Source organism: Heterocephalus glaber, unplaced genomic scaffold, assembly GCF_053883595.1.
Source record: "Heterocephalus glaber isolate CG9 unplaced genomic scaffold, H.glaber_assembly_v1.0 deba00000621, whole genome shotgun sequence".
Lineage (NCBI taxonomy): Eukaryota > Metazoa > Chordata > Mammalia > Rodentia > Bathyergidae > Heterocephalus > Heterocephalus glaber.
Window position 1 is genome coordinate 35,548,018 of NW_028258153.1, and position 22,707 is coordinate 35,570,724.

The following is a 22,707-nucleotide window of genomic DNA, read 5'->3' on the forward strand; positions in this document are numbered from 1 at the left end:
CTATTTACACAGCATTTACATTGCACTAGGAATTACAAGTACTCTTGAGATAATTTAAAGTTTATAGAAGGTGTGAGTAAGCTATATGCAAACACCACACTATTGCATGAGAGGCCAAGGGGCAACTCTAGTGCATTGCACTTTCCTTACACTACCTCAACAAAATCTCTAACACCCCTACTAGGCAGGCAGTATTACCTTTGAGAAATGTGAAAAGAGAGGCCTATGATTTCTAACACCACAGCCCAAGCACAGGAGGGTATTGGTTCTACACTCTTTGATTAGCCATCAGGAGTTAAAGCTAATCCTTTTAAGTATGTTACACTACATTTTAAGAAAGCAATAAAATCCTATCAAAGCCAAAATATAACTCATTTGCACTATATTCCCCTAAGTGATCATAAAAGACTACAAGGTTTTAAGGTAAGAGATTAAAGCTTAAAATGACTGAGCACACTAAAGAATATCAACCACAATTAAGACACCTCTAAATCATTTGTCTACAAATACTCTCTCATATTCTCAGAACTGTTCCAAGTATGTTTCTAAATACTCAGTAAACATCTGCTTAATGAACAGAACACTGCAGTGGTTCCCTTGAATGTCTGATTACTTCAAGGGAATTACCCTAGTTATATTTTGACTGAAAAAGTATATTTTTATGCTTTAAATTCTATTATTTGCTTACTGGTAAATTACACGACACTGCACATTACCTGCCTTTTCTCATCTTGATCACTTACACTTTTTACTAGTTGAAAATGATTCATTGAATATCATGGCTTAGAAATACTGAGAAATAAGAAAAATCCAAGATGCATCAATCTTTAGCTCTGGTAATGGGGCAGGAACAGAAAAATATACATGTCACTTAGCCACATCTTTTGATGCCAGATACCAACCTGGAAATACTGTACAACCACAGGCACACAACCACATGGGTGCTGCTATAACCACCAATCTCCAGAGCAAATTCTACACTGAATGCTTTGTAACATGGCAGACAGATAATACTGGCCAATGAAAGTACCATTTGAACAACTAAAAGTACAGAGCATAATGCTGGAACAGAAGACAAATTTCCCTTCCCATTAGATGTTTCATAAATACTATTTATATACCACAAATATTTTAGTGGCTCAAATTATTTTTTTAACATCTAAAACAACTCACATTACAAAAGTTTCTTTCTAATACTAAGTATTTTTTCTTGTGAAACAGTAAAAAAGCAAACAAAGAGGAGTTGCTGGCAATGAAGTTCAAGCCACACAACATTTTAACGAAACAGACTTTAATATAATTTCATAATAAAAGAGGAAACAGGCTATAATTTCATAATAAAATTCATTTACATACCAGCACAGAATATCCCTGGGACTTCGCTCCTAATTATTATGGTCCGCACTTTCTTATCAGATTTTAAAGAATCCACAGCTTTTGATAACTAAAGCAAAATAGGGAGGGTAAGGAGGAAAGAAAAAAAAATCATTTTCAGACTGATGTTAACATTAGATTTTAATATTAGAAGTAAATGTTTTAATTTTTACACTCACCGTTTTTATAAGATTTTTACTGAATGAATTTTTCCCATAAGCTCTGTTTATTCCAAGCACCACAATTCCTAGTTAAGGAAAGGGGGGTGGGGGGGGGGGAGAGAGGGGACAGACACACTTGAGTTAGAATGGTATTCTGAGAACGAAGAGTCTAGAATGTCTAGCTAACATGGGACTTAACAAATTTACCATGTTCTTTAAGTTCTCTGCAAGAGCTTTATCCTTATTTTCATGCTTAATTTCCTTTTCAAGACAAGCATAGTTTTTTTAAAAAACAAACACAGTACCTATATAAATTTTACAGCACTAAATCAGACTACCTAGGGGGAAGGCCACACTGACTAGTAAAAATCTGGAATTACAGGGTACTACTTAAAATTTGCCTTCATCATCTTCAGGTACACAATGTAAAGGAGTAATAGCTGACAAAACTGTGTCACGTGCAAGGGGCAGCTGAGCTGCTTCTGCCCATTGTCAACAGCTCATTTTCTTTGTTATACTGTACTAAATAGTTCTCAGTACTTTCAACCCAGGGTTCCTTCCTAACTTCTATCCCACATTTAACTTGAGGGAACCTCCACATAGAAGACATACAAGCAACTTCAACTCGATCTATAGAAACCAAAGTTCATTATCTTTTCCACTAAACCCAGGCCTTCCTCCTAACTACCCTAATTTTATCAGAAAGCGTCACTTCAACTGTAGGAGTTAGATCAAGTTTCTAAACACAAACCTATGTATAGAATTCACTACTTCCTTAAAATCCTTTAATTATTTATTTCAAAATATCTGAGTTCAAAGACTTTAAGTGGATATTCAAAGTTCTATAAAATCTGTAAACCTTCTTGTCCTTTGAGTCAGCACAATTTTCACCATATATCTGAAATGTCGTCTTCTATCAGACTGAGAATGGTCCTTATATGCAAAGGGTTAAACAGAAGACAACAAAATGTGTACATCTTCTGTCAAAGAAACTGGACAGATCCATTTTTAAATAAAGTACAAAAATGATTTCAGCTCACAACAGAATAGATCTGCAAGAATCCCAACTGATTTCAAGAGTGCAGAATAGCACAAAAGAGAACCTGTATCTGCAACAGCCACTGTGTGCGTGACCTTGGATAGATACCAAGAGCCACTACTAACTAACTGAGCATGTTAATATGAATCAGGTGTTATTACTCCAGAGCCTTAGGTGTATTAACTCACATAATCCCTGCAACCCAAGAGTCAGGCACTATTTTTATCACCAGTTAATAGATAAGGACCCTGAGACTCAAGGAGATTAAGTACCTTCAGGAGTAAGTGGCAATCGACTCCACCTCAGAATGACTATGCCACATCACTCAACTTTAGTAACTTTATGAAGAAAATTGAATAGTTAAAACTAGATGTATTCATTCATTTAAATATATTAAATATGAATTACAGTGCTTGGTCCTCTAAGACAGAAAGACAAATATTAACAAACATCAAAATATGCAATTCAAAATGTTTTACATGCCATAAATGATGCTGCAGTACCTTGTTACCAGAATCGATATGGTCTGGGGGAAAGGGGAATGGTGAGGAAAGTTTTCTGGAGGCAGCACTAAATGAGCTGAGAAGGATGAGTAGGACTGGGGAAGGAGGCTGAATTTCAGGCAGAGGGAACAGAGAGAGTATAAACTAGTGACGATCTCATTAAAGAATAAAGCAGTCACAGTTCTATTTCTCCCACAGTCATGGTCCAGGGACAGGAGAAGAGTCAAAAAGACTGCAGAGATCAGCACAGGCCAGATAATGTCCTTCCAGATCCTACTATAAGTCTGGTCTTTATCCTAAGAACAAGGAGTAAACACTGAAGGAGTTTAAGAATAAACACACATCATACACAACTAGCAGGAGAAAGGAGTTATAGTTTTTATATTTGAAGATCACACCAGAAGTAGACAGGATAGAACCTCAAGGTACATGCTGTAGTCCAGCCAGGAGATAACAGGTTTGACTGAGGCTGGCAGTAGTCGAAAAAAAGAGAAGTAAAAAGATTTAACAACTATTCAAGAAGCAAAATTTACAATGAGTTAGTGATTACTGGCTTGAGATTGATTGAACTGGAAGGAGGTGTTAGGAATATCTACCACATTCTGGAGTCAGCAACTGGACAAAAGGAGATGACATTCCGTTAGACAGAACCATTAAAAACACCAAGGTAAAGGTAGAGGGAGGAAAGCTCTAGAGTTTAAAGCAAATCCAAAGTGCTTTTGAGGTATCCAAGTTCATATCAATTCTAAGAATGGAAATTAAGAATGCAGGATCTAAGGTCTGATGGGTTGGGCTGAAATCCCAGTCTAGCATTTCCTAGCTATTTGACTTTGAGAAAACTACTCAGTCTCTCTAATCCCTTGCTTCTTACTCTGTTAAAATACTAACAGTGCCAAAACCCATGGAATTGTGTGAAGATCAAATCATATGATATATGTAAAACTTAACAATTATTATTATTCCTTCTAGCATGAACATTTTGGATGCAGTAAATACTATTTTACTATGAATTACCTTCCCTTTCTTTTCATTATTATATATTGAGAGATATTTTTCAAATTAGTGTATGCAAGGAGCTTACACATCTATGCATTTCATTTCAGGACAGCAAAGGAAGCCTTCTTTGTTAATAAGAATCATCGAACACTGAATATCAGAAATCTCTGACATTACATGGGAAAATAATGTAATTTTATATCAGGTTTCACCAATTTTCTGAAATGAAGTTAAATTTAATGATCATTAGTTATTTTATGAATTAACTGTTCTTACTATTTACCTATCAAATCTTTCCCTGTAAGACATGGTAATACATTTTAAATTTTAAACATAGTTTTATGGTCCTGATTTTTTTTCTCTCATAGGCTTTTTCTTATAGTTCTTGCACATGCTTTGGAAGCTACATGTGGCCCTTCTATATCATTTTATTTCTAATCACATATTGGGAATATATGGAAAGTTTTGTGATTTTTGTTTAGCATTTTCCTGGTAAACTTAAGAACTGTAACAGATTTAACAAGTGATTTCTTCAATTTTCTAAGGTGATGATCATGATTGTCTAGAAATATTGGCAGTTAACATTTTTCTGCTCTAATGTTTATCTTCTCATTTTCTTCTCTTAGCATTTTATTTTAGCTAAAACTGTAAATCCAATATAGAGTGTTAGCAAAGATAACAAACTTCCTTATTTTCTTAATACCTTTAATGAGTATACTTCTATTTCATCATTTGGTATAACATATATCTATGGTCAAATCTCCATTTTAAAAAAGGTCACTAAAGGGCCAGAGATTTAGCTCAGTGGCACCGTGCCTGCCTCGCAAGCACAAGGTCCTGAGTTCAATTCCCAGTATAAAAAGAAAAAAGGTCACTAAAATCACAGTATAAAGAATGGCTCATAAAGAAACAAGAGCATACTAGGGGAACTATAGACTAATATCCCTTGTGTACACAAACGCAAAAATCCTCAGTGAAACATAGGTTGAGTATCCCTTATATGAAACACTTGTGACCAGAAGACATTTTAGATTTTGAAATACTAGCATACACACAATGATACATCTTAAGGATGGAATCCGATTCTAAACACAAAATTCATTTGTTTCACATTATCAGGTATAACAGAAATATGCAGTGAATGTTTAAATTTTAAAATTTATTACAGTAAAAGATTCACTGTCATTGATTCCCCTTAAATCCCCCCCCCAACACACCCACCATTCCTGCTACTTTGGAAACAGTTCTAGAAGTCCTCTTTTGTGAGTATCTTTATGAGGTGTGGTAAAAATACCATGAATCTTGCTGCTATCTGCCATCCAATGGAAAGACAGGCTTATAAAAATCATTACAGTGTGCCCTCATCTACCTTATTTACCAGATCTAACACTGTGTGACTTCTAGCCCTTCCCCAAAGTCAAAATGATCATGAAAGGCAAACATTTAGAATCAATTCTGGACATCAAAGCAGCCAGGACAATGCAACTAAAGATACGAGTAATAATGACTCCCAGAACTGCTTCAGAAAGTGGAAAAATAATGGGATAAGTATGTTCAAAGCAAGAGGAAGTACTGTGAGCGGGATTAATGCCCTGTGTCTTTTACTGTGATAAATTTTTTAAATTTAAATATTCACCATATTTTTATCACATCTTGTACACCTTATATACACAGCCCAAAAGCAAATTTAAATAATATTTTTAGTGTGCCTGAGTTTTGACTGCCACCTGTCACATGAAACAAGGTAAGAAATTTTCCATTTGTAGTATCATGTCCGAAGTTTCAGAATTTGAAACATCTAAAAGTCAGATTTCAGACTTCAATTTTCACTAGTAAACCAACAGCAGCATATTAAGAGATTTATACACCATGACCAAATAGGATGTATTCCATGAACGTAAGGGGAGTTCAACATGCAAAAATCAGAACACTGTGGAATAAAGAAAAACCTCCTAAATTCCTACTATCATTTCAAAGAACTTGACAACATTCAACACTGATGATTTAAAAAGTAACACGTGCAACAAAGTAGTAATAGATGGGAACTTTAACTCACCCAAATAAAGAGCATTTATACAAAGACCAGCATTCACATCACACTCAACAATGAAAAGCTGAAGGTCTTCCCCTGAAGGTAAAGGAATTTCACCACTGTGATTCAACTTGGTACCAGAAGAACTTAGGCAACAAAAAAGAAAATAATAAGTGGCATGGGGTTGGAAAACAAGAGGTAAAACTATATCCACATCCAAAGCACATACAGGATTCTATAGAGAGAAAACCCCAAAGAATCCACAAAAGAACTGTAGCATTAATAAATGAATTCAGTAAAGTTTGCATAGTAATTATACAGTAACATACCCAAAAAATGAAATTAGAAAAATAATTCAATAATAGGAATTCTACTTTGCAGTCTAGCATGTAAGAAGCTGGAAATAGTCACTCAATTCTAACAAATAAAACACTAAAAAAACCAGAAAAAAAATCAAAAACTCCTTAGATCTATCAGAGAACGGCTAATAGGACTAACTGGTGTCCCCAAAACTGGAGAAACACAAGAAAACACAGAGAATCTTGGCTTGCCCGAGCAGAAATCACAGGCATAAACTTCTACAGGAAGTAACCCTAAAAACCCAAAAGGCACTGTGCAGATGGCTGGAGTTTCACATGGAAGTGGGACAGACAAAGCTCCAGGGACACAGTCGCTGGCTAAGGGTGGACACACTGAGCTTCAGGATGCCAGTCACAACAGAAACTGCCAACACTAGAAAACAAACAGGAAGAGAAACTGAGCAAAGAAAAAAGAACAGACCCAAAAACTGGGGGACAATTACAAAAGGCCTAACACACAATGAGAATTCCAGGAGGAAGAGAGGAAGGAACAAAAATATTTGAAACAATGGTTGATAATTTCCTCAAATTAATGTCAGACACTAACCCACAAACCCGGGAAAGGCAGGAAAAAACTCAAGAAGAATGAATGCCAACAATACCAAAGCTGGGCACATAAATTTTCAAGCTACAGAACATTGAAGACAAATAAGGATTCTGAAAAAAGGCAGGGAAATAAAATGCCTCACCTAAAAGGAATAAACCAATGCTTATAATAAGATAATAATAATAATTTAAGAATTACATCCATCTACAGCAGTGGTCCCCTAAGATTTTAATGAAACTAGAAATTTTCTGTCACTTGGTGATTTCACAGCTATCCTCATATCACAGCTCAATGTGTGACTCACATGTCTGTGCTGAAACTAGTGTACACAAACCTGCTGTGTCACCAGTCACACTAAAGTACAGCATATGTAAGCATGTATAGTACAAAAGTATCGATAATGGTTAACAACTATGCCGCTGGTTTATGTGTTTACTCTTCTCTTGATCATCATTTTTGGGTACACTCCTACTAACAAAAAAATTTTTACTGTGAAACAGTATGCCATGTTATGCCAGCAGCAACCACATCTGCTCTGTCTTTACTGTGTCTCCTGAGTGCATCGTTTCCTTGAGCTGAATTTAAACTCATTGTTCTGTTCACCATGGGCCCAGAGGCAAAAGGCAATACCATCTAGATATATAGCAGGCTATGCCATATAGATCTGTGACAATACACTCTATGACATTTACACAATGATAAAATTGCCCAGGACATAGATTGTATATCTCTATCATTAAGTAACACATGATTGGATTTAAGTGTTGAGGAAAAAACCCATCAATCTAGAATTCTGGATACTATAATACCATCCTTCAAAACTGAACTATGAATAAAGCCTTCTTCAAATTAAAAGAAATTTTTCTGAAGAAATTTGTTGCCAGTGAACCTGCCCTACAAGAAATATTAGAAGGAAGTTTTCAAAGAAGAAAATTTTATAGGTCAGTAACTCATATTTACACAAAAAAAAGTATCATAGGAATAAGTGAAAGTAAAATAAAAGCTTATTTTTTCTTCTTAATTGATCTAAGATAACATTTGTTCACAACAGAAATAGTGGGGAAGGGTCTGCTCCTGGTATGCGCCAAGTCCTGGGTTTGATCCCCAACACAGCACTAAAATAAAACAAGTAAGCCACAATGCATTCAGTTACATATGCTTACACAGGAGTAAAACAGAAGAAGAAATGAGGTACTAAACAAAGGCCAGGATGTAGCTGGGTGGTAGAGCACTTGCCCTGCATAGATGAAGCCTCGGGTTCAATTTCAACATGGCAAGGAAAACAAACCACAAAGATAAATACTGATGGCCCATATTCATGAAGACTGAATGCCTTCACACCACTTACAGAAATTAACTGGACTTCCAGGAAGATGGTGGAGTGGTGAGCAGCAGCAAATCAGCCACTCGGAGACCTGGAGTTCAGATGCTGGACTAAAGAATGTAGGTAAGAGAAGGAGTCCCCAGTGAGAATTGGAACCCATAGGGACAGCAAAAAGAGGGACTTCAATGCAGAAAAGGGAGATGGCAAACAATGCTTTCTCCATGAATGCCAGCTTGTGGCATGAGAGAGACAGTTCAAACCTACAGAGGCACAGTGACTACCACTGATTCCAGAGGCCTTCATGGAGAAGTGCACAAGTGGAACAGAGCACCTGACACTGCAGACTGCAGTGGCTGATGAGTGATTCCAGTTCAGACGTCCCCAGGAGAGGGCAACTGGCCAATCACTATTTTGGAGAGGAACCAGCTGAACTCGGGACTCAGAGGACCTGCAGGTTGGCTCCATCAAGCAGCTCCCAGTGTCAGGGTGAGAAACAGCTGTGGGAGACACCTAGGATCAGGGAGCCAAGTTCAAGCCAGCAAGAGGCACCCAGGGTGTTGTGGGTTGAACAACTTGGGTCCCAGCCTCACAGCCAAAACCCTGGATCAGTCTGAACTTCAGTGGCATTGGAAGTGTAGGTTTGCTGGGATTATCCACCACCTGGCATAATTTTACTGCAGGATTTCTGGGATCAACAAACGTATCTGGGCTCTGTCTGCTCCCTTTGTCTACCAGTGACAGCAGAGACATGCCCTGAAACAGACATGTTTTTTCCTTCCTTTCTTTGCTTTTGTTGTTCTTGACTGTTTGTTCTGGTTTTCATATGTGCGTGAACATTGTTCCTTGGTTTTTTTGGAATTGTTTCTCTTTCTTCCTTCTCTCTTTCCCTCTTGTTTTCCTCACCAGTTTCCCAAAGCTTGTGTAATTTTCCTTTGTCCTTCAGCCTTGATTCTAATCTCTTTTCTTCTTCTATTTCTCTATTTTTCCTTCTTACCCCTTTTAAGTTTTCTCCCCTGAGGGTAAAATCATTTTATTAAGGGGATATTTATGGTATACAACTTTCTGGTTTATTTTAGATTTTATTAAATAACTACAAATCTTGTTCAAATGGTTAAGGTGACAAATTAACATTTAACACAGTTTGTAATTTTCTACACTGTGCTTGATATTGTTATTACTAACTATACTACTTTAGCCAACATGACACAGTTGTTCTATTCAGTTGTCTACCTGACAATCATAAACAATACTATAGGCTAGTGCCAAAGAACCAGGGACTAGGCCAAATAGGCAGCAACTTCTCATCTCCAATGAACTAAAGAGGTAGGATTTTCCAACACTCAAAAGCCAAAAGCCAACTACAGAGAGAAGACATCTCTGAAAAGTAGTCACTTCCTAAGGAGTTCTCAATAGCAGCAATAAAGCCAGCCACCATTAGGAATTTACAAGCATCAACCCAGGAACTAAATTGAAAGAAAAAATAGAAAATGAAAAGATACAGTAGCAAGATGCAACCTCAGACTTCCAGCTCCTGCAAGGCAAACTCAGAGGGCAGTATGGTGGAACAATTCAAAAGCTACCCACCTGAACGCTCCAAAATGCTGAGCGGAAGTAACAAAGCAGATAAATGAGGCTCCAGTCAAAAAAAAAAAATCAAATTAGAAATAATTTCTCAAATAACTAAAGAGATGCTGACCACAGTGAAAGACATGATTAGTGAATCTAGAGTAGATACAGATTAAAAAAAAAAAAAAAAAAAAAAACCAGAGGAACTTAGGAAAATGATGGAAATCATAAATGTCCAACAAGAAATGGAATCCATGAAACAGATTCAAACAGATATCCAGGAGACTAAAAATTCTATTGAAAGTATACACAGCAGAATGAACAAATGTGAGGCCAGAATATCACATTTAGAAGACAGGTTTGCAGTTTGCAATCACAAAAAGAAAGATTTCTTAAAAATAAATAAAAATGGATTATGAAATATCAATTGAACAACTGTTAAATAATGGAAAGAATAACGTAAGATTTATGGGAGTCAATGAAATAGCAGGAGATAATGCAAGTAACATAAAAAAACCAGTTCACAGAAGTAATGGAAGAAAACTTCCCAAGCACGGAAAAAGACTTTAATGTACAGATAAGTGAGGCATAGGAAACTCCAATTAAACTCCAATTAGCCATGATCAAAGAAAACAAAAACTACAACAAAGCATGCAATAGTCAAGATTGCAGAAATTCAACACAAGAACAGAATATTTAAAGCTGTTAGAGAAAGGAAACAAATCACCTATAGAGTAAAGTGCATCATCATCACAGCAGACCTCTCAACCCAAAGCCATAGGTCAAGGAGAGCTTGAAGTATTTCAAGCACTAAAAGAAAACAACCTTCAACCCAGATTGACTGACACTGCAAAATTTATCTTTAAAAATTTAGAGAAATAAGATTCACCTGAAGAAATTCATGACCACCAAACTAACACTCCAGAATGTTCTGAAGGATATTTTAGAAAGGGTTAACAAAGACAATTTCATGAACCCCAACAGAATGAATCCACCAGGCACAAGCAATTAAACAAAACAAAAAAAAGAGAACCAACAACAGGAAAATTATATAACAAGGATAAATCAATACGCATTAATTATAATCATCAGTGTAAATGGTATCAGTTCAACAATCAATACAGATTGGCAGAATGGATCAAAAAACAAGATCCAACAATGTGCAGTATGCAGGAAATACATTCAACTCAAAAAGAAATTCATATACTGAAAGTCAAAGGATAGAAAACAATACTCCATGCAACAGGAAAAGCAGGGGTAGCTATTCTATTTGCAAACAAAGTGAATTTCAAGCCAAGAGTGATCAAAAGAGACAAGGAAGGTCACTACATACTTAGGAACACTGCAAGAGGAAGAGATCACAATCATAAATATATATGCACCAAATACCAGCACACCCAGTTATATAAAAAAAAATTAACAAACATGAAAAATCAAATAGCACTAATACAATTATAATAGGGGACCTCAATACCCCACTGTTACAAAGAGACAAATCTAGTAGACAAAAAAATTAACAAAGAAATATCAGAACTGAACCAAACCTGTAAAAACAATGGACAGTAGATGTCTACAGAGTGTTCCACCCACAATATCAGAATATACATTCTTCTCAGCTGCTCATGAGATGTTCTCCAAAACAGAACACATATTAGCTCTTAGGACATTCTTAAGTAAATGAAAAAGAACTGAAATTATCCCATGTATATTATCAGACCACAGTGCAATGAAATTGGAAATCAATCACAAAAGAAATCAAAAAAACTATATAAACACATGGAAATTAAATAATATCCTTCTGAAAGAACAATGGGTCACAGATAAAATTAAAGAAAAATTTAGACAGTTTCTACAATTAAACAATAATGGCAATACAACATACCATAATGTATGAGATGTAATGAAAGCAGTCCGACTAGAGAAATTTATAGTGGTGAATTCCCACATGAGAAAAACAGAGCAAGCTCAAATAAACAACCTAATGTTAAACCTCAAGCTTCTAGAAAAAGAAGAGCAAGTCAAGCCCAAATCTCATACAAGGGAGGAAATTATAAAGACCAGAGCAGAAATTAATGCAATTAAGACTATGAAAACAATATAAAGAATCAATAAATCCAAGAGTTGGTTCTCTGAAAAATTAAATAAAATTGACAAACCCTTAGCCAATGTGATCAAAAAAGGACTCAAACCCATGTAATTAGGAATTAAAAAGAGTGAAATTACAACAGATTCTGCAGAAATCCAGATGATCATAAATACCTACTTAGAGAACCTGTATGGAAAACACAGAAGAAATGGACAGTGTCCTAGGTACATATGAATTACCAAAGCCAAATCAAGAAGATATAAAAATTCTAAATAACCAAATATCAAGTCAGTGAAATTGAAGATGTAATTAAAAACCTACCAACAAATAAAAGTCCAGGACCTGAAGGTTTCACTGTTGAATTTATAAGAAATTTAAAGAAGATCTGTTGCCACTACTCTTCAAACTCCTTAATGAAATTGAAAGGGAAGCAATACTCCAAATTGAGTCCTGATACCAAAACCAGAGAAGGATCCAACCAACTTAGAGAACTACAGGCCAATCTCCCTAATGAACATAGACATAAAAATCCTCAATAAGACACTAGCAAACAGAATGCAGATCATCAAGAAGATTATACACCATGACCAGGTAGGATTCATTCAAGGAATGCAGAGATACTTCAACATATGCAAATCAATAAATATAATACACCACATTAACAGAACCAAAGACAAAACCCACAGATCATCTCAATAGATGCAGAAACCCCATTTGCAAAGTCTAACATCCATTTAGGATTTTTAAAAAAGACCCTACAGGAAATTGAAATAGATGGTGTTTATCTCAATCTGAGAAAAGCTATCTATGACAAACCAATAGCCAACATGATACTAAATAATCAAAAACTGAAAGCTTTCACTCTAAAATCAGGAACAAGAGAAGGATGCCCTCTAGCACCTCTCCCATTCAACATAGTTCTAGAAACATCAGCCAGAGCAATTAGACAAGAAAAAGAAATAAAAGGAATAAGGATAAGTAAGGAAGAACTTAAATTGCCATTATTTTTGGATGACATGATACTCTACATAGAAGACCCCAAAATTCCACCAAAACACTTCCAGATTTAATAACCTAATTCAGTAGTATAGCTGGATACAAAGTCAACAAACTGAGAGAGAGAGAGAGAGAGAGAGAGAGAGAGAGATTAAGGAAACCACAACTTTCACAATCACATCCAAAAGAAACGAAATACTTAGGAAACAATCTAATGAAAAAGTAAAAAACCAGTTACTTCTTGGAAAACTACAGTACTCTTAAAAAAAGAGATTGAAGACAATATCAGAAAATGAAAAGCTATCCCTTGTTTGTGGTTAAGATAAACCAATATAGTAAAAGTGTCCATACTTCCAAAATTGTTATACAGATTTAATGCAATCCCAATAAAAATACCAGTAGTATATCTCACAGAATTACAGAAAACAATCCTAAAATTCATTTGGAGCCAGAGTAGACTAGAATAGCAAAGGCAATTCTAGGCAACAAAGGCAAAGCAGGAGGCAGGGGGCATCATAATCCTTGACTTGAAATTATACTACAAAGCTACAGTGATAAAAACAGCATGCTACAGGCAAAAAACAAAAAAAAAACAAAAAAAACAGACCTGAGGATCAATGAAACTGATTAGAAGACACAGAAACAATTCCAAACACTCAACCACCTTATCTTTGTCAAAAAGACCAAACACCTTCACTGGAAGAAAGATAGCCTCTTTAACAAACAGTGCTGGGAAAACAGGCTTTCCACATGCCAAAGATTAAACCTACACCCACATCTCTAACCATGCACTAAACTAAAATTGAAATGGATCAAAGAGCTAAATATTGGGGCCAGGGATTTAGCTCAGAGGTTCTGCTGCCTGCCCTGCAAGCTCAAGGACCTGAGTTCGATCCCTGGTACCAAAAAAATAAATAAATAAAAAGATCTAAATATTAAAACAGAAACACTAAATCTGCTGGAAGATAGAATAGGTAGAACTCTCAAAGACATTTCTATAGCCAAAGACTTTATGAACAAACATTTGCACACGAGATAATACAAAGAATCAACAACTAGGATCTGATCTTACTAAAAAGCTTTTGCACAGCCAAAGAAACCACCAACAGAGTGAAAAGACAATACACAGAGTGGGAAAAAATTTCTGCCAGCTGCTCTGACAAAGGAGTATCTAGAATATATAAAGAATTCAAAAAATCAGACCCTCCAAATTTAAAGACCCAATTCAAAAATGGGCATCTGAAATGAACAAACTTCTATTACGAATACACTTCTCAGATGAAGCAATAGAAACAGCAAATAGATATATGAAAAAACGTTAAACATTACCAGTCATTTGAGAGATGCAAATTAAAACAACACTAAGATTCCATCTCACTCTGCAAAGAAAAGCTGTTAAAAAGAAAATCGACCAATAGCAAATCCTGGCATGGCTGCAGGGGAGAAAAAGAACCCTTCTCCACTATTGGTGGGAGCGCAGACTGGTGTAACCACTGTGGAAATCAATGTGGAGATTCCTCAAGAAACTGAGGGGCGGGAATTTAGCTCAGTGGTTCCACCACCTGCCTCACAAGCACAAGGACCTGAATTCGATCTCTGGTACCAAAAAAAAAAACAAAAACAAAAAACAAATTGTAATCCAAAACATAGAGCCAGGGATTTAGCTCAGTGGTTCCATCGCCTGCCTTGCAAGCGCAAGGTCCCGAGTTTGATCTGCAGTACCAAAAAATAAAACTAAAACTAGAGGTTCCATTCCACTCAGCTATTCCCCTTCTTGGTATCTTCCCAAAAGAAATAAAAGCATTATACCATAGCAATATTTGCACCCTCATATTTATAGTGGCACTATTTGTTCTAGCTAAATCATAAAAACTGCCCAAATGTCCATCAATGGATGAATCAATAAAGACGTGGGTTTTTTATACAATGGAGTACTACTCTGCCATAAAGAAGGATAAGCTTTACACATTTCTTGCTAAATGGAACATACTTGAAACCATACTTTCAAGTGAAATAAATCAAACACACATGTTTAAATACTGAATTGTTTCTCTGGTGTGAGAAATCAAAAGAGTAAGGACTAAGATGTATAACAAATACTGTGAAGGTGGAAGAAAATGTTCAAATGGGAAGAGGAACAAGGGACAGGGGAAAAGGGAAAGGAAGGTGGTAAGGAAAATATTCTGGTAATAGATCACAGTAGTGGTTGTACAACATGGTGGATGACCTGAAAAATACTATATTATACACTTATATAACTTAAAATGGCGAATCTGGTGTTATGTGAATTTCATTTCAATTAACAAAAAAAGATGGGAGAAGCATACTTGGGGAGGCCAAGCAAGAGCCATCACAGAGGTCTGCAGGAGAGAAGACATCACCAGAGAGAGGTGACAATGGAGGCAGACCGTTTCCAGAGACAGAGCAAAGGCAGCATCGACAGAGGGGTTATCAATAACACTATGAGCATGGCTTACAGTCAAGTTAGATTAGGTATTTAATAGCTACGGTGAGAACAAAATCTCATTATCATCAACTCTGATGACATAACATCATGCTATAAATGCCAGAAACCAGAAGACAAAAGACAAACTAGAACAGCAGACCTCTTCATTCTTCTCCCATTCCCATCTCCCCCAGCCTCTGGAAACCACTAACTGTCTCTCTGCTAGGTGTTTCATAGGCACAGAATGATGCAACATGGTTTCTGTAATGTGACTTGACTTCTGCAGTTTCTCAAGGTTCGCCATGGTATATATACACCAGTGGATAGAACATATTTTGTTTCATTTCAGTGGGGGGGAGGTTTATGAATATTATTGAACACTTGTGTATAATTATTTGTTTAAACATTTATCATGCTGTTTTGTGTGTTACTTTTGGAGGAACCACCAGACTGTTTGCTCTAGCAGCCACTCCACCTTAAAGTTTCTACCAGCGATGCATGAAGACTGCTGATGTGAAATTAATATATCCAGAAAAAAATAACTTAATAGGAAGGGAGAAAATGAGGAAAGGAGAGAGAATACTTACATGAAGAAAACGCCTCATTTTTGTTAACAATAAGAAAAAACAGAAGGACGAAGAGTACATAGCAGGATGACAGACAAACACACTTAACAAGAACTGTGCAAATACTACTGATGGACGTGTCATAAAACTAAACAATGCCTGTAATCCTAGCACGTGAGAGGCTGAGGCAGGAGGATCACCACAAGTTCAGATCCAGCCTGGGTCACATTAGTGAGGACAAGGCCAGCCTGGAACACCTAGCAAGACCTTGTCTCAAGAAACAAAGAAACAAAAAAACCCTAAAACACAAAAAAGTAGACTTGAATAAATGAAAAAATAACATAAGTATTTCCCTAATTTATAAACTCAACACAATCTCAATTCTGAAACTACACATAAAGATGCCACTCTTCATGTGGAAAAGTAATCCAGGAACTCTGGCCCCCCCAAAAAGGAAGCAAATGGTGAAGGAGGGAGGAGCCAGCCCTATTATATATTAAAACACAACACATTTTAATTAACATAACATTGGAAGTAAAATACATAGAGTGAGAGTAAAACAATAAAGTGCCTAGAAATTTAGATAAAAATGGCTTTTCAAATGAGTGGGAAAAAGATGAACAAATGGTGTTGGGAAAACGTGGCGCCTATCTGGAAAAAAAAAAAAAAGGATTCCTAGGCTATGTAGCCAAGATCATTCCTGCCTTGGCTCCAACCTGGTGAATTTCTAGTGCCATTCTTCTCTAAACACAGGTTTTCCTCTCCTCCACTACCAAGCATCCCAATGGCATTGAGGATTCTTCATTTGATGTCTATCCGTTAGCATCATGATGCATCTGAATGTTCCTGTGACCCTCTTGGCGGCAGCTTCTGTAAACTTTACATATCCCCATCAGATTCTGAATGTTTACTTATTTTCGACTCAAGTAGATCTTGCAGGTTCCTGTTACACTTTTCCTGTTTCAGACACAAAATCAGCCATTTTTTCAAAGAGTGCTGGCTTACTGTAGTCAGCCATATTTAGAAACCATGATCTAGGTATTTAATATGTTCACTTTTTGGCAGCATCACGGCTTTAAGATTCTTTCAGTGCACAAAACTAGGAAATGTGTGTAAAGTATAATTATGTGTGTATGGTTTCAGGGTTACCTGAAATCATAAATGTAACCTCATAACTCTATTTCAAATGTACAATAACAGGTTTCTTTCACATCTAGTGTTCCCTATTGTGTATTTGTATTTTCCCATCCACCATAGTGAAAAATCCCATTTCCCAAGACAATCTTTTTCATTTGCTGTCCTACAATAAAAACAAAATATATTAAGAAATATTTTAAGTAACTACCTCTGCTCACAACAAACCTACTATACAAACTTTAAGATTCTTTTTGATTTATAATTCCTAAATGGCCTAAAAGGTAAACAACTCTTCAAAATAAAATAGTAATTATGTATAGGTGATTACAGTTAGACAGGGGAAATGAACAGCAACGTTATAAGAGGACAGGAAGGAAAAACTAAGAATGCTAATACTTTCACTACCAGGAAGCAATACAGTGTTATTTGAAAGTGGATTTAGATTAAAAATGTATATTGTAAACTCTAAGGTGATCACTAAAAACATTTAAAGAAGTATAATTGATAGGCTAAGACAAAGAAAATGAAATCATATAAAATACTTGATCAGAACCACAGGAAGCAACAAGACAGAGACAGAAACACACACACACACACACACACACACACACACACAGAGGAAGAGGGAATGTCTAAGAAAAAGAATGAATGAATGAACAACGTAGCTTGGGCATTTCCCTAGCATGCCCCCAGGTTCAATCCCCAGTACTGCCCCAAAAACCCCACAAAAAATAACTGTCAGGCATGGTGGTGCAGACACCTGTAAAACCAGCACCTGGGAAGCTGAGACAGGAGGATTCTCAAGGCCAGCCTAAGCTACATACAGAGTTTAAAAGCTTCCAATACAGAAAGCATCAAGCCCAGATGCTTTCACTGATAAATTCCCCCAAAATGCCAACAAAATTACATCACTTCTCTACAATCTCCTCTAGAAAATAAAAGCAGAAGGAAAACATCCTAGCTCAGTCTATGAGGTTAGCATATCTCATTCTAAAATCATTTAGAAACATTTAAGATTGGTATCTTTCATAAACATAGATTCAAAAGTTATCAAACAAAATAAAAGCAAATAAAATCCAACCATATATAAAACAAATTTACAGCACAAGCAAATGGGGTTTACTCCAAGTGTGCAGTATAGGTAAATATTTGAAAATAATAGAATTCATCACATCAACAGGCTCAACAAGTAAAACCCTAATTATCTCAATGGTCTCAGAAAAATATCTGACAATATTCAACATTCACTGAGCAAACTACAAATTTAAGGAAGCTCTCTCAACAATAAAGCGTTTCTACAAAATAAAAAATATATACTAACATCACACTGAATGGTGAAGTCTGAGTGCTCCCCCTAAAATCAGGAATGTTGCTCTCACTATTCTGGGCACTGTTGAGGAGGCTCCAGGCATGTAAATTGCAAGAAAAATGACTGAAAGATACTCATATTGAAAAGGAAGGAGTAAAATTATTTGCAAATGAAAGTAGTAAGAAATCCACTAAAAACACTATTACAACAACGAAAAAGTCTGTCAAAGTTGTACAAGATCAATACACAAAAATCAATTGTATTTTTATATATTAGCAATGAACAATCTGAAGTTTAAAAACCAATTCCATTTACAATAGATCAAAAAGAATAAAAGATTAAAGAACAGACTTCATCACAGTAGACAAACCATTGATAAAGTAAGTAAACACTTTTTAGAGTTGGGGGAGGGATAAATGGGAAGCCATGGCACAAAGACTGGACTGTGTTGATAGTTACTGCAAAACTCTGTGAATAAAGTAAACAATGGTACATTGTGAAATCTGCACATTGTGGTATATGAATTATATCTCAGAGTAGAAAATATGTACTTATTGTAAATCACATAAACATAAAATATATGAAAATGCATTTTTTAGAACATGAAAAAAGACGTATGGTAGACCACTGCAGCAGTACGCTGAACTGGCTTGGGGAAGACTGGCATAGATAAAGAACATGGAAAAATTTCCCAGACATAAGGAAGCAAGGATCAGGAATGACTCTGCACTATGCATCTGGTGCTCTATTTCTGCAGAGGGTTCACACAGATGATCTCTGAAATAGATCACAATTAGAGCAGAAGCTTACCATGCTAGGGGAAGGAAAGCTGGCAGAGGAAAGGGAGGGGTCACTCCAGGAAGGCTGTGCAAAAGCCCAGACACAAAATAGAGCACAGAAAAGCAAATCCCAGGTTCACTGGCAGAGAAATGAACTTGTGAGGCCTAACAGTTGCGAAGGCTTTGCAGGTAACAGAGATCTATTACAGGTTTTTAATTGAGCAAGAAATGATTCTTAGGCTTCAAAGAGGTAACCCTAGCACTAATGTAAAGAATAAACTGGGAAATTAATGACTGGCGGCCAGGGGACCTATGAAAAAGGCAAGAAAAGGCCTCTTCAAGCCACGACCAGGATTCCTGCTCTAAAATGGTGTAGGATGGACAGTCGTGGAAGAAATCACCACCTAAGAAACAAGGTTGTGTGACTGGACACTGCAACAGTCCAAATACGGAACCGTGACAATAGAAGCAGCTAAATGTACTCTGCATCTATCCACTCCTGTCAACCTAAAGGGCTACAAGTCCAATTAGGAGCATCTCTGGCCCAGGACAGTTCTCATATTTCTCAAAAGCTGCTGAGAAGACCAGATTTTGCACTTGCCTCCTCTATGAGAAACAAAGGCACGCAGACATTCCCGCACCCATATTATCTGTGACCTCACATTTTTCTTTGCACTACTTGTCTGTTCAGTGATAAAGCAAAAAGTGTAAGTAACATGAGCCAAGCTTGCACAGTCATTCTTCTCAATCCTCAAAGCAGGCTAGGTTAATTTTATTAAGAAACCATGAAGTCGCTACCGAGGTCCTGAGTCCCACGGAACACGCCGAATCAGCCTGCTGCAGACAGGCAGGTCTGTGAACGCCCTACCGAGGTCCTGAGTCACGTGGAAGACCCCAAATCACACCGCTGCAGACAGGTAAGCCAACTGGTTCCACACTACAAAGACGCAGAGGACACCAGAACACCAGACCAAGGTACTGAGTCCCACTGCTCCCGGCCCAGAGGTAGGGGCTTCTGAGCGGCCATCCCACTGCTCCTGGTCCAGAGGAAGGGACTTCCCGGCCACCATCCCTCCCACTGCTCCCAGCCCACAAGAAAGGGCTTTTGGGTCACCATCCCTACCGCTGCTCCCGGCCCCTGTCCCACCTCGCCCAGCTCACAGGAGGTAATCTGTGCAGGCGCTAAAATCCCCCGACCCCAGTCGAAATGAGAAAACACATAAATAGGTCTCAAAACCAGACTTCCAGATCACCTACAGCAACCACAAAGGGAAATGAGATGGAACACTCTGATATTCAACCACCTGGACCCACTGAACTGGCAACAAAAGGGGATCTGGAAAAAATGAAATCAGAAATAATTTCTCAGATAACAGGAGAAATTGTGCCCCTAGTGCAAGACATGATTAATAAATCTAGAGAGGAGCTCAGGAACATGATGGAATCCCAACATAAGAAACAAATGGAATCCATAAAACAGATGCAAATAGATTTCCAGGACATGAAAAACTCCATTGAAAGTCTACACAGCAGAATGAGCCAATGTGAGGACAGAATTTCAGATATAGAAGATAAGATTGCAATTAGTGACCAGGAAAAGAAAAATTGCTACAAAATCATAAGGGAACATGAGAAATCAATCCAGCAGCTGCTAGATGATGCAAAGAAGAACAACATAAGACTGATTGGGCTCAATGAAGAAACAGGAGAGTGCAGATGACATAAAAAAATCTCTTCACAGAAATAATGGCAGAAAACTTCCCAAGCAGTGGAAAAGAGCTTGACATACAAATCAGTGAGGCATATAGGACTCCAAATAGCCTTGATCAAAAAAAATCTACACATAGGCATATAATTGTTAAGATTCCAGAAACACAACAGAAGAACAAAGTTCTCCAAGCAGTCAGAGAAAAGAAACAAATCACATACAAAGGAAAGCCCATCAGAATCACAGCAGACTTCTCAACACAAACCATCAAGACAAGAAGACCTTGGACTGACATATTCCAAGTCCTAGAAGAAAACAGCTTCCAACCTAGATTGATGTACCCTGCAAAACTATCTTTCAAAATGGATGGAGAAATAAGATACTTTCGTGACAAAGAGCACTTTAGGAACTTCGTGAATACCAAACTAGCACTCCAAAGAATTTTACACAATATCCTAGGAACAGACAATGAGGATCACAACCCCAGGAAGCAAAGCAGAATGAACCCATCTGGCATGACAAGAAATTAAATGGAAAGGGGGAGAACCCAACTAAAAGAAAAAGTTATGGCAATGACAAGTCAATACGTTTCAGTTATAACCATCAATGTTAATGGTCTCAATTCACCAATCAAAAGAAATAGACTGGCAGAATGGGTCAAGAAGCAAAATCCAACAATATGCTGCATATAAGAAACACACTTAATTCAAAAGGAAACTCATAGACTGAAAGTTAAAGGGTGGAAAACAATACTCCATGTGACAGGAACCCAAAAAAAAAGGAGGAGTAGCTCTCCTCTTTGCAGATCAAGTAGATTTCAAACCAACACTGAGTAAGAGAGACGAAGAAGGACACTATATCCTTGTAAAGGGAAGAATCCAAGAGGAAGAGATGACAATCATAAAGATCTATGCACCAAACACTAGTGCGCTCAACTATATAAAACAAATACTAACGGACATGAAAAGTCATATATGCACTAATACAATTGTAGTGGGGGAACTCAACACTCCATTGTCACAAATAGATAGATCAACTAGCCTAAAAATAAGTAATGAACTACTAGAACTCAATCGAACTCTTGAACAAATGAACTTAACAGATGTTTACAGAGTCTTCCACCCCACAAAATCAGAATACACATTCTTCTCAGCTGCACATGGGTCATTCTCCGAAATAGACCACATACTCACACATAGAACATGTTTAAGTAAGTGTAAAGGAACTGAAGTTATCCCCTGTATATTATCAGACCATAGTGCAATGAAATTGGAGATCCATAGCAAAAGAAACGGGAAAAATTTCATAAACACCTGGAAATTGAACAACACACTTCTGAATAACCAATGGGTCACAGAGGAAATTAAAGAAGAAATCAGACAGTTCCTTCAATTAAATGACAATGACAACACAACATATCGGAATCTATGGGATACAATGAAAGTAGTCTTACGAGGGAAATTCATAGCAGTGAATACGCATATTACAAAAGCAGAACGAGCCCAATTAAACAACCAGATGCTGAACCTCAAGCTTCTAGAAAAAGAAGAGCAGGACAACCCCAAAGCTCATACAAGGGAGGAAATTATAAAGATCAGAGCACAAATCAATGCAATGGAGAATAAGAGAACAATACAAAAAAAATCAATGAACCCAAGAATTGGTTCTTCGAAAGAATCAACAAAATTGACAAACCTTTAGCCAACCTTGTCAGAAAAAAGGAAGAAAAAAGCACAAATCCATGCAATTAGGAATGAAAAGGGTGAAATTACAACAGAC

The 22,707-nt window shown here is 36.9% G+C and overlaps 1 protein-coding gene across 16 annotated transcripts in view; it reads right to left on the reverse strand.

Annotated features, from left to right (window-relative positions):
• Auh (AU RNA binding methylglutaconyl-CoA hydratase) overlaps positions 1-22,707 on the reverse strand; it is a 192,567-nt gene that overhangs the window by 165,163 nt on the left and 4,697 nt on the right. For 12 of the 16 annotated variants that reach the window (XR_002391022.2, XR_015449237.1, XR_002391021.2 and 9 more), the window contains exons 2-3: positions 1,554-1,621; positions 1,357-1,444 (exon numbers count right to left, since the gene is read on the reverse strand). The exons of the other annotated variants lie outside the window; for them this stretch is intronic. Coding sequence is in view for 9 of the 12 variants with exons in the window: in XM_021248525.2 (XP_021104184.1) it covers positions 1,357-1,444; positions 1,554-1,621 (156 nt within the window). In the remaining 3 variants the exon portion in view is untranslated. The remainder of the gene's footprint in view (positions 1-1,356; positions 1,445-1,553; positions 1,622-22,707) is intronic. 16 annotated transcript variants of the gene reach the window in all.